Source organism: Amblyomma americanum, chromosome 3 (assembly GCF_052857255.1).
Source record: "Amblyomma americanum isolate KBUSLIRL-KWMA chromosome 3, ASM5285725v1, whole genome shotgun sequence".
NCBI classification, from domain to species: Eukaryota; Metazoa; Arthropoda; class Arachnida; order Ixodida; family Ixodidae; genus Amblyomma; species Amblyomma americanum.
In genome coordinates, this window is record NC_135499.1 from 200823149 (window position 1) to 200839240 (window position 16092).

At 50.7% G+C, this 16092-nt stretch overlaps 1 protein-coding gene and 1 non-coding gene across 3 annotated transcripts in view; one reads left to right on the plus strand and one right to left on the minus strand.

The window, feature by feature from the left end:
* LOC144125879 (uncharacterized) overlaps positions 1-15816 on the minus strand; it is a 61593-nt gene extending 45777 nt beyond the window's left edge. The window contains exons 1-2 of one of the 2 annotated variants that reach the window (XM_077659656.1): positions 15599-15781; positions 5212-5310 (exon numbers count right to left, since the gene is read on the minus strand). In XM_077659656.1, coding sequence (XP_077515782.1) covers positions 5212-5273 — 62 coding nt within the window. In that variant the 5' untranslated portion in view covers positions 5274-5310; positions 15599-15781. Of the gene's footprint in view, positions 1-5211; positions 5311-15598 lie in introns of both variants that reach the window. The other variant, XM_077659655.1, reaches the window with a different exon arrangement.
* TRNAS-ACU (transfer RNA serine (anticodon ACU)) lies at positions 11709-11780 on the plus strand. Its single transcript has one exon. It is a non-coding gene; the product is annotated as a tRNA-Ser (tRNA).
* Positions 15817-16092: the final 276 nt, after the last annotated feature.

Sequence of the window (16092 nt, forward strand, 5' to 3'; positions counted from 1 at the left end):
CGGCCAGCTGTAGCTACCGCATCACTCAGGTTTAACGAGAGCTAAACCACCACCATTTTTTTTGGAAAGATTAGTTTTCCTGGCTTGCGGTGTGTTGCACAATCATTGAAAGTATGTTACGCCGGTCTTTCGCCTGGTGTCGCTTCATTTGCAGCACAAAGTTCTTGCGATAAAATGGCACTGTTTTATACACCAAGCATCCAGATCTACTTCTACAAGCAGGCTCTTCACATGCGCTCACGAGCAAGCAACACAGGTCTGGAAGCGGATAATTCGTGCACGTAGCTTCGACTGCAGATAGAAAACTGTCCCCAAACGGAGGACGAGGATGCAGCTTTCTGTGGGTATGTAATAGAACGTACGAGCGTGAGGTGATAATGTCTGCAAGATTGTATTTTATTGAGCCCAACACTCAGATCTGGAAGCTGTAGTCTCTTGCTTTTAGTTTCTCTATAGTCAGAGAGCAACAGCAGACAACTACAGCTCTGCCATTCGCCCTGCTTCTATGTCAAGTCCGATGAGCAATGCGGTTCATGCAGCAGAGTATACGCTAGTTATTAGTGTTTCCCCCTGACTGGTGGGTGGAGTAATCCAGTCCGCCAATCACAATGTGAAAACCTGTACCTCCTCGCCCCTCTCCCACCGCTCAACACTGCTTGGCTACCAAGCTTTCCCTATCACCACCACTACCCTCTTTCCACTTCCCCCTGTACTCACCTTCCATCTTTCTCATCTCACTCTTACCATTTCCCCTCTCCTCTTTGCCTCCTCTCCCCCAAGACTTCATATGCCGCCAACACCAGACACTTTCTGCACTAATCAGGATTCTAATGTGAATGCTTTTAAACAAAATTTCATGATGCCATTAGTCATATCAGCAGACAGAATTTGTTCAACTAGTGAGCATCAGTAACAACTGGTCTCTCACCATCGTTATCCAAAGAAAGAGGCGACCTGTAGTGAACGTTTCCGTAATAGCGGGAACACTCGTGGGGGCGTCGCAAAACCGCCCACCACAGTGGCTCAGTGTTTACGGCATTCGGCTGCCAGCCACGACGACATGGGGCCAAATTCCAACCATTCGTGCCTCGGGACATCCGATAGCAGATGGCGTCGCAAAAAATTTTTTTGGTGGTTTAGCTGTGGTTAACCCCGGTCGAAAGCGAAAAGCTGCATTTCCCTGGGTACATTTGTGGTCGAGCAACTGGCGGGCTTCACTGCAGGCGTCGTATCACACACATCTAGGGTTAGGCTGAACGCATCAAAGTGCACAGGCATTTCATGCAGAACCCACTTTGATGCCCTGTGCATGTGCCGCTCCGTCAAGGTGTGTAATGTCGCGGAGGGAGTAGGCAGCACACCTGGGATGCCTCCTTTCCTCTTCTCCACAACGCGGTGATGGAGCACACATCTGCATATCTGCCGCTCTATCAAAGTGCATTGCTCTATCAAATGCAGAACCCACTTTCATGAATTGCGCAGGCGATGCCAGCAGACACTTTCCCGCTAGACCAAAGGTCAAGGTCAAAGGCAAGATAATTGGCGTAAGAGCCGCTGGTGTCACTGCTATAGCTGACATCATGTGTCGGCCCCACCGTTATGCTCATGGTTTGACCTCTAGCTACATTCAAGGTCAAACTAATGGCCCCGCTGACCTCTAGCTGCATTCAAAGTTAAACTTGTGGCCCCACTGATAGCTCGAACAGCTGGCGTAGTGAAGCTGTTTGCTCCAAAACACGTTAGTGCTGGAATAGGGCAACACGCGATAGCGTGCGCCACTGCCTCCAGTCCAGCCATGCACAAAATCATCGCGCCGCCGATAGTTTGGCGATGCTGTAATCTTGCAGACGCTGGTGAAACTAAGCTACGCCTTCCACGTCTCCAACACATCAAATATGGCTGCTAAGCACGAGGACGAAGCACCAAGTCCCAGCTGCTAGTGCCTCGCATAGGCATCGCAAAATCGCTCACCACGGCGGCTCATCAGTTAGAGTGCTGGGCTGGTGCACACGAGAACGCGGGGCATAGAAGCGAAATGCAGTTGATGCCCGCATACTGTGTGATGTCAGGGCGCGTTAACCTCTTAACTGGGCAGAGTCTTGGGAAGTGTGCTTCTGTTGACAGTGCCCCGGAGAATTGGTTTTTGAGGTAAGGACATGGCACAGGCATAAAGAAGTGAGTGAAAGCAGAAAGGAAAAGAAGAGGTGCCGTAGTGGTCTACAGAATAATTTCGACCACCTGGGGATCTTTAACATGCACTGACACACAGCACACAGGTGCCTTTGCGCTACCACTAAGGCCCATAAAGACCAATTACCCAATCTTTGCCTGACCCTAAAGCCCTAGCCTCAAACCTCAAACCAAATGAAACGCGAGGCATTGGGCCAGCTAAATCGGCTGCAATTTTTTTAAGAAAGGAAATGGCGCCATAACTGACACTCCCCGCCATAAGGGATAAGGAGGAAGGTGGGAGTGAGAGATAAAAAAAATAATAATATTAATAATTGTTGTTTTGGGGAAAGGAAATGGCGCAGCATCATATATGTTTGGACACCTGAACCCCAGCGCCACTGCTCTGTAAGGGAAGGGATAAAGGAGGAAGTGAAAGAAGAAAGAGGTGCTGTAGTGGAAGCCTCCGGAATAATTTCAACCACCTGGGGATCTTTAACGTGCACAGACAACCACTGACATGGCATAGCACACGGGCGGGCGCCTTAGCTTATGCCTCCATAAAAACGCAGCCGGCGGGGTCGGGTTCGCACCCGGGAACTCAGGATCAGTAGCAAAGCACCCGGGAACTCAGGATCAGGTAGCAAAGCGCCTTAACCACTGAGCTACCGCGGGTTCGGAGTAAGAGAAGAAAAAGTGACATAATGAGGGCTCCTGAGGGATGGGAAGAAAGAGGGAATTAAGGGCCAAAGAGGGAAAAAAATTTTAAAAAAATCGGTTTTTGAGGAAAGGAAATGATGAGTTCAGGGTTGGGTTGAAGACCAGCTATGTTTTTATGGAGGCAAAACACTATGGCACCCATGCACTGTGCTGTGTTAAAGATTCCCAGGTGGTCGGCACCTCTTCCTTTGTTCTTTCACTCCTTTATCCCTTCCCTTACTGCAGGGTTCAGGTGCCCGATATATGAGACAGATATATGGACAGATATATCCCGATTTCCCTTCCCCGCAAACCGATTATTATTATTATTATTATTAGGAAAGGAAATGGAGTAATTGTCTCGCATCTCAGTCAACACCTGAACCCACCATAAGTGAAGGGATAAAGGAGGGACTAAAAGAAGAAAAAAGTGCCTAGTGGAGTGCTGCACCACATCACACATCACAGAACGGATGTGACATACCAAGTCCTGCCCGATGGCACTCTGCCGAGTTCGCGCCGTCGACCTCAGCCTGAGGTCGTGCACGTACTGCGTATGAAGCCTTATTTTACACACTAACGGGCGCCTCTCCCGCGTTTTCTTTTGTTTTATTTTTGCCTGCAGCCGTTCGGCGGCCCATGATCGTTTGTTCGCTTGCTTCACTTACTCCCGTTCGCTCCAAGTGCGCCCACGTTTTGAAGCGAAAAGCTTCACTACGCGCTTCGCGCGAGCCCGCGAATGTCCAAGCACGAGTGACGTCACCCACGCCGCCGACTCCCCCCCCCCCCCCCCCGCCGACTCCGTCGCCTTTTCTCTCTCTCTCGCTCCCTAGTCACACCCAGCCACAGGTGTTCCCCCACTGCGCAGCGCCGCGCCTTTCCTCAAAATGCAACTTTCCGTTTTCAGTTTCCTCTTCCTTCTTTCCCTCCCTCCTTTACGGCAGGTTCGGGTGTCCACCGAGATATGCGAGAGACGGTTACTGTGCCATTTCCTTTCCTCAAAAACCAAACAAAACAAGTGAGCCGACGGCGTTCATAGAATTCATTTGCGTTGACAACTTTGCAAAGGCTGTTCATTTTCACGAAAGGAAAGGCGCACAACCGGCTCCATGGGTCAGTGGAGACCTCAATCTCGCTTTCATGTACATGGCGTTGGTGTCAAAAGCCTGCTTTGATTGCACACTGGATAGGCCGCGCGCCCTCCCTGCCACCCTGGGAGGTCGCATGCAGTTAATGGTTGATCGCGAGAGATTGATCACCAAATGAACGCTGCGGCCTTGGTATTGCTGCAGTGCCGCATGTCAGCCACAACGCTGTCAGTGCTAATTCATTCATTCCACATCTCTCTCTCTCTCTCACCACGAATCAAAGCACGAATGAGGCGTCTACCTATCCAGGGAGCCAGTTATGCGCCCCTCCTTTGCACAAAGCCATCTCCGTCTAGAACATTGTCAACGCCAGCGTCAATGAACACAGTGAACGCCGATATCTTTCGCTTTGTATATCCATGCATTAGCTGAGCTAATCCACATTTATTTTTTTGCTTCCTTTTTTATTGGGGGGGGTGGGGGGTGGAGGGGAGAATAATGCAGCCAGGTGTCCCCGGGCGGCGCCACAGTTACAGCGCACGCGCAGCTCTTAGCAGCGTCGGGAAAAGATGGCGCGTCGCGGAGACAGCGTTCGCCCATGTGACTGTAGCAGCAACAGCTACCCCTAAAGTCTCGCTGCTATTTGGCATGCAGATCATAGATTACACAAAGGGGCACTTGCTCATGCAAATCCTTTGCCAAACTAACGAGGCTGCATAATAGTTTGCCTCTCATTCGAATAGTGAAGCCCCTACGGCTTCCCTAAAGATCAAAAAAGTTATTGGAAGGTGAGGACAAGGGTTCTCCTTACCACAGACAGGTTTAGAGCTAGGGGGCTGGCATAATAGCTTCAATATACGACTGAGAAGCAGTCCGGCCTGATTACTTTTGGCAAATACTGTACTAGTTTGGAACAAGTGATAACCGCAGCGTTTCTATAAACTGGCTTCAAGTCCGTACTCAGCAAAGCAAAGAATTATAAGATACTGTACGCGAAACAATTCTAAAGGCATACGAATGCGCGCTTACGATGCTATCCGTGCTGCTGGCCTCAGGCGCGTGGAACGATAGCCAACCACTGAGGTGGAAGGCGCCAAGCGGGAGAGGAGGCGCTTTCTTTTAACTAGCTGTAAACAAGTTACCGATTATTTAAAATGCCGCACAGCTTAACATTATCACGGAACACCGAAAACAAGAAACGCGCGCGTCCATACGTACTGTTAGAACCAGGACGGCTTTTTCGGTGCCGGCTTACCTCCCGTCAGACAGCTCCAGGGGCTCGGTCTTTATTTGTGGCAACTCATCGGAAGCATCCATTCTTCACACTCCTTCCCGCCGATAACGCTTGGCGGCACTGGAAACAAAGCACCGTGCTTAAGTATCGCGTCGCCGCCCAAGAGAAACGCGCTCCATTCGAAGCGGGCGCTCGCGTGCAGCGCTCGAACGTGCAGCACGCGAGACGCGTGCATAACCGCTGCGCGCGCCACCTCTAGGCCTAAAGCGCAGCGAAGCGGCCTCGCTACATTAGCCGTCGGAGCAGTTCTAGCCCCGGCCCGCCTGCTGTTAAAAGCGCGGAGAAGCAAGCAGTAAGCTAAAAGATCACGTACAAAAGCAGGTCGGTCAACAGTCGCAGGGCGGAAGACGACGGTCGAAGCAGCAGCGCTGTCCCAACAGCAACCGTCCGGAAGTCGAAAGCCGTTCGGGAAAGCGAAGCACCGGCAGGAAAAACTTGGCCCGCGACCCGCAAGGACCCCGCGACGTAGGCTGGCACGAACCACGACCGGACCTCGCAAGGAATGAGCTCGAAGCCCGGCGGTGCGGCCAGCAAGCAGCGAACGTGGCGCGTTCTGAACGCTTCTGGCGTGATCGCGCGAGCTCTCGCGATTTCTGCGCGAGCACTCTTCGTCTTTTGTGCATACTTTTGTCGCGTGGCATGGGCGCAGCGCGGTACCTGCGAACTGATCCCTGTTGAGAACAGTCTCGAACGAGCAACAGCAAAGCTAGTACATGCTGTGGCGCAGCACCATATGCGTCGTCGTCACGCAGGACATATGTTGGAGGTCCGTGAAGTAGTTTAGTTTATGGGGTTTAACGTCCCAAAGCGACTCAGGCTATGAGAGACGCCGTAGTGAAGGGCTCCGGAAATTTCGACCACCTGGGGTTCTTTAACGTGCACTGACATCGCACAATACACGGACCTCTAGAATTTCGCCTCCATCGAAATTCGACCGCCGCGGCCGGGAGTCCGTGAAGTAGGCTTCATCGAAGAGCAAACTGACCCTACGCACTCTTTCCAAGAGAAGGCGGTGTGCATCCCGTGAACTGTGCGCCTTGAACGAAGTAGAAAAAGGCGACTGTTTCTTTGATCTTGCCTCCCGTTTTTTTCCCCTCGTTAATTAACCTTTGACTAATTACCCAGAGCACAATCATTAGCTTGGCACCATGCAGTTAACCCTCTTCCCATAGCCCTCCTCACTGAACCCTGGCCCATCCCCCGTCGTGGGTATGTGCCATGTCACTAAGGCAACAACAACTATTCAGCGTCCTGCCCGATCGACATCATGTCAGTGTCCAGCGGTGTTCTACTCCCAAAGGGCTGTCCACGTTTCCTGAATAGCGCAAAGGTGCAAGACCACGCAAATGACCAACAGCTCGAAACGCTATCAGTTCTGACGCGCAGATGAAAACAGCAGAACGCCCCGCAATTCAGTCCTCTCCGGCAAAGGCCGCTCACAACTGAGCTGTGTGCGTATCAATGAGATGGGCGGCCCAATGCATTCCCCCGCGAGGAATTACACGCGACACCTCTTCTGTCTTTTGAAACAAATAGCGCAAAAAAAGAAAAACGAAAAGGCCGAGAAAGACAACTACAAGCGCTTTTTTGCGCTATTTCTTTCAAAAGCTATGGACCATCTTGCCCCACAAGAAGTTCTGTTAACTACCTCTTGTGCCGCAGCAGATGAGTAGGAGGCGAAGGTGGCAACGTGCTCATTTCGTATGCGGAAAGGGTGGTGCATTCCCCACTTCGGAAGCAAGAAATTGACGGCGAGGGGGGCATAACTGTGCGAGACTGCACCGGCCTGACTGCGCCAGTGGAAATAAAAACGGCCCATCTTCCCCTAGGCTGAAGGACGACAGGGACAAATGAAGAAGCTAATGTGCCCTTAAGGCATTGCGACCCAAAAGACACTGACTTCTTCTGGCAGTGGTGACGCGTCCTTCCTACCGACCTCGTTCAACGAACACACCTCAAGCCGGGCCTGTCATGCATTCTTGCGGTTTTCCTTCTCTCCACTAGAAGTGCCGTTGTGACGCTTCACGTAACGCGGGGCCTGAAGGAGTGGGCCGCTTTGCTTGCACACTGATCAAGTATACAGATTCCATAGGTTGAAAAATGGGGACCACAGATGCTATTTAACGAGCCGGATGGCGTGTTGTCGTGCGCTTGTCATTTTAGCGCACTCACGTGCTTTTTGTTTTTCACGTAAATATGCAAAGCAAACTTCTGTGTAATCCTCTTCGCGAACATCCAGCTCTCGCTAGTTCGACACCAACTCATCGAACCGGGACACGCGGACCTGAACGAGTAAGGCGATCCAAGGGCCCCCACGTCTCCAACAGCATTCGATAAACCTCGCCGTAGTTCGAAAAGTTGCTAACGTTAGTAATCTGTTGGCGGCGAGGTCCTGAAAAAAAAAAGGAAGAAAAGCGGCTATTCGTCCAAAGTGAAAACAACTGCAGTGTACGGTGACGATGCGCCAAAAAAGTGGCTATGGCTCAACTCAGCTGAGTCAGGATATACAAAGTGAAAACTCTGTTAAGCATGGTTAGACACGGTTTAGCTTTGGTTCATCTTTATTGTTTCAAGACTTCAGCGAGAGCAAATCACGCGCCACAAGTGCAAAGGCGAACGTCCAGAGCGGCGGACGTGACTGGCAAGCGCAAGAGCGAATCACGTGACACATCACATGCCACAAATGGCGAGGAGAAGCGGCCGAGCAGCAGCCAGCGCAACGACGGACGTGACTGCCAAGTGCGCAGCTATGGCGTCGATGAAGATCGAGGCACCTGCCACGCGTGATTTTGCACATGCAGCGCGCCTCCCGTTAGAGGTCAAATCCAAGAGCCAGATGACCTTCAGGCTCGGCATAATAATTATTTTTTTTTGGGGGGGGAGGAAATGGCGCAGTATCTGTCTTATATAACGTTGGACACCTGAACCGCGCCGTAAGGGAAGGGTAAAGGAGGGAGTGAAAGAAGAAAGGAAGGGAGAGGTGCCGTAGTGGAGGGCTCCGGAATAATTTCGACCACCTGGGGATCTTTAACGTGCACTGACATCGCACAGCACACGGGCGCCTCAGCGTTTTTCCTCCATAAAAAGGCTCGGCATGGGAGAAGAGCTTTTCGCTCTAAAGGTAACCAGCAGCTCGCGGCACTAACAACGACCGCTGATCTTGAACCGCAACAAGTTGACTGCATCGCAAAAACCACAACGGAGTGGGAAATCCTTTCCTAAGACATCAAGCTGCAAGACGACCTTATTACAGGCGCGTTCGTGATGGAGAGCTCACAGAATAATATGAAGTTCCCGGCAAATCCATGCTACCACATACAGCACGCGCATACCAACTAGCGCCCTGGACATATAGAAGAAAAGAATTTATCGGCCGAAGCTTTTTTCAGCGTTTTAACTGTAACCTGCATCCTCTCGCTAATGCATAACAAGCCGCACCAACTGCGCAAGCACTGATACACGAACATGACCAGTCGCGGGGGCCAAATGGCTAGGACACTCGACTACTGAGCCGGGGGCGCAGGTTCGAACCCGACCGCGGCGACTGCGTTTCGATGGAGACGAAACGCAAAAGGCGCCCGCATACTGTGCGATGTCAAGGGTCATTCTGCACTTGATTTAAAAGGTGCGTTCGATAACGTTCTGCATAAAAAAATTAATGTAGATTAGCTCAGCTAATCCAGGATATACAAAGCGAAAGATGTCGCGTTCACTGTGTTCATTGGCGTTGGCAATGCTCTAGACGGCGATGGCTTTGAGGAAAGGCGCATAACTGGCTCCCTGGATATGCGGACGCTTCATTCGTGTTTTGGTACATGTGGCGGTGGTGCGAGAGCGAGATGTGGCCAGAATGCATTAGCGCTGCATGCCACCTCCCAGGGTGGTAGGGAGGGCGCGCTGCCTATCCAGTGTGCGGAACGCAATCAACGCAGGCTTTTTCAGTTGAACACCAAGCCACGCATATGGAAGCGAGATTGAGGTCTCCACTGAGCCACGGAGCCGGTTTGTGTCTTTCCTTCCGTGAAAATGAACGTCCCTTGCAAAGTTGTCAACGCCAAAGAACTCTATGAACGCCGTCGACCCACTTGTTTTGTGTGGTTTTTGAGGAAAGGAAATGGAACAGTAACAGTCTCACATATCTCGGTGGACACCCGAACCGCGCCGTAAGGGAATGAATAAAGGAGGGAGAGAAAGAATAATAATAATTGGTTTTTTGGGGAAAGGAGATGGTGCAGTATCTGTCATATATCGTCAGACACCTGAACCGCGCCGTAAGGGAAGGGATAAAGGAGGGAGTGAAAGAAGAAAGAAAGAGGTGCTGTAGTGGAGGTCTCCGGAATAATTTCGACCACCTGGAGATCTTTAACGTGCACTGACATCGCACAGCACACGGGCGCCTTAGCGTTGAAAGAGCGGGGGAACACCTGTGGCTCAGTGCTACCAGTGGCGCATGCACAGTAGTCACTAGGGACCGAGAGAGAGAGTCGGCGGCGGCCACCTGCGCCGTGCGTGACGTCACTCGTGCTCCGACATACGCCGGCTCGCGCGAGGCGCGGTGTTGACCAGCGTAGTGAAGCTTTTCGCTTCAATATCCTGCAAAGCCTGGCCGATACCAACTGTGGCGCAACGTACAACTATATGAAAAACTTCTTATAAGCCAGGCAAGCCACTATAAACTTCGGCGGAATAAAATCAGATCCAATCACTCTATGCCCAAGAGGAACTCCGCAAAAGACAGTACTGTCACCCCTCTTGACAATTTGGCTATGAAAGATCTATCAGCCCTTCTCTCCGAAATCTCGGGCATTAAACACACATTGTATGCAGATGATACCACTGTCTGGTGCAACTCGGGGAGTGACGCCGAGATCGAGGAGCGTCTTCCAGCGGACACGGTGGACCGGTACGCCAGGGAGAGGGGCCTCCAGTGTGCACCGGAAAAGTCCGAGTTGCTCATCCTGAAGAACCCGAGGGCACCACTAGCGCAGAACATCAACCACACGGTACAGAAACACACGGAGATCAAGATCCTAGGGCAGTATATCCCGCAGGGGCGACAGAACACCACCACGATGAAGAAGCTTACAACATCCACCGAGTAAATCGTCCGGATGATACATCGTATCAGAAATAAGCACCATGGCATGAAGGAAAGGGACGCCATCCGCTTAGTGCAAGCTTTCGTGATCTATCGGATAATGTACGGGACGGCATTCCTTAACCTCTACAGGTCGGAAATTGACAAGTTGGACACACTGATCAGGAAAGCCTACAAGACGGCACTGGGGCTACCAAACTCCACGCCAACCGCAAAGCTCATGGCTCTAGGAGTACATAATACCCTCAAAGAAATCTGGGAAGCACAATGGCTCTCACAACTCAATAGGCTCGCACTCACAAAACCGGGCAGAGATCTGTTCGAAAAGATCCACATTAATCTGCCTGATATTATAGACCAAAGGGAAGCGGTACCACGCGATGTGAGGAGACGCCTCAACGTGTACCCCAGTCCGCGGAATATGCATCCCGCATATTACATCTAAAGGAGAAAAGCATGAGAGGAAGCCCTGCAGAAGAAATGGGAGACTATTGTGGTCTCAACGCCTTCAGGATCGATGGTGAACTGCGCCGCGATGAAAACATCCGACCCCACTCACGCAGAGGAAGCAGCTATTGCATTAGCTGTAGCATCTAACCCCAGTGGCGCTCCGCTCACTGATTCCCAGAACGCCTTTCGCAACTGCAATAACGGATTAATTCACAGCTCGGGGCTGTCATTGCTGATTAAGCATCCACCCAGCCAAGCCTCAGTCATCTGGTTTCCCGGTCACCCGGAACTACCAGGAGGGACCGAAGCCGTTCACAGGCATGCCCGAGCTCTTCTATACCGGGCATCTCCCCTTGATGACCATGAAGGGTGCTGCGACCTAATAGCTTTTAGCAGTGTATGCTGACAATCTCGCACCATACAGAACAGTCAGGAAGGAGTACCCAACACCACATAAATCCCCAAATAAGTTATAAGAGAACACCCTTAGGAGACCACTAACCAACATATACCCAACGCCAGCTAAATTACACCAGTGGTACCCTACACTATACCCTCCGCAGTGCCCACATTGTGGAGAGGTAGCTAACCTCTACCACATGGTGCGGGCAGGCCAATTTAATCCCATAGTTGACCCCATTCCAAACCCCTCAGAGGAGCAGTGGGAGGCTATTTTGCTCAGCGATGACCCTAAAAGTCAGCACTGGCTGGTGGGGAGGGCCAGCGCAGCACCAATAACTAGTGGACTACCGGACTAGGCGGCCCACCCACGTGTTCTACGAATACTCAGTAAAAAAAAATGTTTTCAATCAGGGAACATTGAAAGGTCCCCAGGTGGCCGGAATTGTCCCCGAGCCCTCCAATACGGCGCCTGCCTCTCTCTTTCATTTCCTCATTTCCCTAGCTACCCGCCGCGGTGGCTCAGTGGTTAGAGCGCTCGACTACTGATCCGGAGTACCCGGGTTCGAACCCGACCGCGGCGGCTGCGTTTTTATGGAGGAAAAACGCCAAGGCGCCCGTGTGCTGTGCGATGTCAGTGCACGTTAAAGATCCCCAGGTGGTCGAAATTATTCCGGAGCCCTCCACTACGGCACCTCTTCTTCATTTCTTCTTTCACTCCCTCCTTTATCCCTTCCCTTACGGCGCGGTTCAGGTGTCCAACGATATATGAGACAGATACTGCGCCATTTCCTTTCCCCAAAAAACCAATTATATAATTTCCCTAGCGGCGCCATTAGGTTATTCACCGAGAGGAGAGACAGTTACTGCGCATTTCCTTTCCTCGAAACCAATTATAACTACGGGTTGGACGTTTCGGTTCGAACCGGAGAAAAAAAACGATAAAAGTAGTAATAGTAGTAAGTTGTTTTACTAAAATAATAATAAAAAGGAAGGAAAATATTTTTGCTAGCCCCGGCATCTGCCATCGATACTGAAGCACCTGAGCTGGGGCAGCGGAAATAAAGGCTAGAAGGCAGAATGGAGAAATGAAATGAAAGAGGTGAGGGGACGGGAAGAGAGAATAGGGGGAGAGGTAATATACACAAACTATCTACACAGTAAGAAATGTAAAAATTCAATTTTAGAAATTCGGTTTAAAGAGAAAAAGGTCACGGCGCGGTTCAGGTGTCCAACGATAATGAGACAGATACTGTGCCATTTTCCGTAGTAGTCTTGGTATTCAAGGCACGGCTAGCTTGCTGTTGAATGCGAGTTCCCCTGAGTCAAAGTTGAAAATTAAGTACGGAAGGCAGGGCACTAAGGCAGCTATGCATTTTTTCGTCACTATCATCCCCTGCTTAAAGCAGTTAGTCGCTTAAGTAGTTTAATCGACTGCATGTAGTACACTGACGCGAAACGCGCACACGACGACTGAGCAGCATTTCCAACGCTGCCATCCAGAGCCGTATAAGGGAATATACAGCTCTAATCAACTTACTAACTAGAAACGTTGGCTCTGCTGCCTTCAACACTCAGACCACGTGATGCCCCGCCCTCAACCCAGTGCGACAACCTACAGAAAACATTTCAAACTAGTTCTTAATAAACGTCCACTTCCGTTTTGAAGCGAAAAGCTTCACTGCGCGGGTCAGAGCCGAGCTTCACGCGAGCCGAACTGGTGAGTTATGCGCATGCGCGAAAACGAGTGACGTCACGCGCCGCGCAGGTGCTCGCTCCTCGCCGCTGCCGCAGCCGACTCCGTCGCCTGACCTTTCGGCACAGCCGCGCGCTACTGCACAGGTGCGTCATGCGCATGCGTAAGGAGGCTATATAATGCGCTTGCCAGAGAATAGGCGTGCGTACTCGACATGGAAGGGAAGGAGAGTAAACATATGCCATTGAGTAACCAAGTCTACGCGTATAGATAAACAATGTATACAATACCAGCTAAGCTACGAAGCATAACCATGACAAAAACCAAGCATAACTGAAGCTTTTCGCTTGTATATCCAGGCTTAGCCAGAGCTAAGCCACTGCCTAATTTTTTTTGTCTGCCGGCTATTCTCATTGAACGTGAGTTTCTCTTGCTATCGTCATTATGTCTTCTAGAAGCACATCTTCAACTACTACCATTTTCACGTTATTTAAAAACACCAAAACCGACATTAAGTCACTTGTCCGGAGTTCCCGGGTTCGAACCCGACCGCGGCGGCTGCGTTTTTATGGAGGAAAAACGCTAAGGCGCCCGTGTGCTGTGGCACGTTAAAGATCCCCAGGTGGTCGAAATTATTCCGGAGCCCTCCACTACGGCACCTCTTTCTCCCTTTCTTCTTTCACTCCCTCCTTTATCCCTTCCCTTACGGCGCGGTTCAGGTGTCCAAGGATATACGAGACAGATGCTGCGCCATTTCCTTTCCCCCAAAACCAATTATAATTATAAGTCACTTTTGGCCACACAAAATTTCTACATTAAATCGCCGCAAAAAGTCAGTGTTTCATTCGTCGAACATAATATTCGCCGAAAAAAAAAAACGAAACCTGCGCCAGAAGTAAAACCGAATTTTTCAGAAATAGAAACCGAAAAGTCCAATCCCTAATTAGAACCATTATTATTTCTCAAACATTTGCGCCCAAAAAGCGGAGGGAGACGGGGCCGAACCACGCACGCTGCACGCGCGATTGGGCGCCCATCTTTTCTGCAGATCTTCGAGCGAGACTTCTACGGGCTTCGACCTCGCGTCGAGACATGATTTCAATGAAAATAATGACCAATAAATTTTTGTTAAATAATCTTAACACCGAAACGGATTAACAATTTGAGAACAATCTATTTAATGCATACGAAATTACAGAAATTAGAAGATTTATTCAGGCACCCCGACGCGGAAACCATAACGCCGCTTCTAAAAAAAAAAATTAGAAATGGGCCTGCGCACTGATAATCCGCTGCCGAGTCACGGCGGGTACAACGCGAAGAGCGCGCGGCGACTTGATCGGCCACATAACGCACGGCGCGTGACGTATACTGCGGTGCTCGGGATCACGTAACGGTGGCTTCGATGCTCAATGCTCCACAGCATCAAGCAGTGACGCACAAGCAGACAGCGCGATGCCAACGCCCATCACGTAACAAAGGCAGCTCCGAAATCGTGATCGCTGCGCAAACGGCCATGCGCTTCGTATAGATTTCATGTAATACACATGCAGTACGCGGAACGAATGCGTGTGGACATTTCTTCTTTTTCCCCCGCTGAAGCATTGAAAATGGAAATTAGTTTTGGGGGGAAAGGAAATGGCGCAGTATCTGTCTCACATATCAGCTAAACCACTGCCACAAACGGATTGCGTCGTGCCTTGGCAAAGCTAATTTTGCCAAGGTTTTTAGATACGTCTCCGACTGCTGAAGCGAGTCCTCTTCACGTTCCAGTGGCTGTGGAACGGGCCGTGGATATTTCCTAAGAGAGCGCTTCCGGGCTGCGCTCCGCACATGAGATGCCACTGGGGGAGAGGGGGGGGGGGTGCGGTTCCGCTACTCCTCTGGTCAATTTCTTCCCACCTCTGTCAAAGTTCGTTCGCGAGGTCGCAAAGTGCATTTTGTACCTAGTCAACTAGCCCACCTATTTATGTTAACTAAGCCTATGTGGGCGTGACGCGGCGTGCACTTCATAATTGCGCGCATCGCAATTACACCTCGAAGAGCGAGGGCCAGTAACACACGCATGCACGGACTGCTTACGCACCACATGTGTGGGATGACGAGAAACGAACTAATCAAGCGACAACTCGGGAAAAAGATAATGCCGAAATGAGCTGATTTACAATATAGGAGACAAGGAGTCGGCGAAAATTATAAATAAAACAGTTTCCGGACATCTTCCCACACGATGCTTGCACTCAAACAAGGGACTATGCCCATTTCAACTAAAATAACGGCAGTTTCAAAGTTGCCGCACTTTATTCACGAAATCCGCCAACGTGTATCTACAGGCAAAACTGCAGTTGAACATCCACTTGAGATCACCACAAGGTTTCTCACTGTGAAGTGAAGCCAACACCCACGCGAACGAACAAGACGAACAAAAAAAAGTCTAGTAAATATAGAAGCAAGCCAATGGAGGTAGACACGCGAAACGTGCCTTTGCGACAAGCACAAGATAGCCGTCGTTGTAGCTTAGTCAGCTAAAAAAAAAAGGCAGACGTGCTTAATATAATATTCTGTTAAAAAATTCAGATATAATATATGGGCGCGCAGCAAGAGTGGAAAACGCGAGAGAAGGCACCAATTCGTACACATACGTGAATCGCTGCGTGGACGGAAAAGTGGTTGTATAGGTGCAAAGTCGAGGAAGTAAAACTTACTCCGCGCAGAAGGGGTGGAGACAGGGTGGGCACACTTCTTTCCGGATCGAAGACACCTCCGGGGGTGCAGAGCCCAGGTGGGGGGCAGCAGTCATCACCACGCGACGACCACCCTGGAAGAAACTCTGCACGCAAGCCACACGCTGATGCATCCGACAAGGCGCCGATCTATAGCCGTGTATAAAGCAGTGCAGCCGCGTATCGCAGCTTATGACCGCGAGCGTGCCCACGTGACCGCCTTCGTAAAACCCGCGAAAAGCGGAGGAGGGCCGCCGATAACGCAGCTGTCATCGACATGCGCGTATGACCGACTCCGTGGATCGAAGAAGGGACGCGATAGAAGTGGAAACCGCCGCCCTCCGACGAACCGAAGTACTTAACCATTGAGGGACGCGGCACCGGCGCCGATCAACCGCTTCAGCTTTTTCGTCCCGCGTACGAACACGTTTACTTTTATGTAAAAGGCGCTGACCGAACTGTGCGAGAAAAAAAAA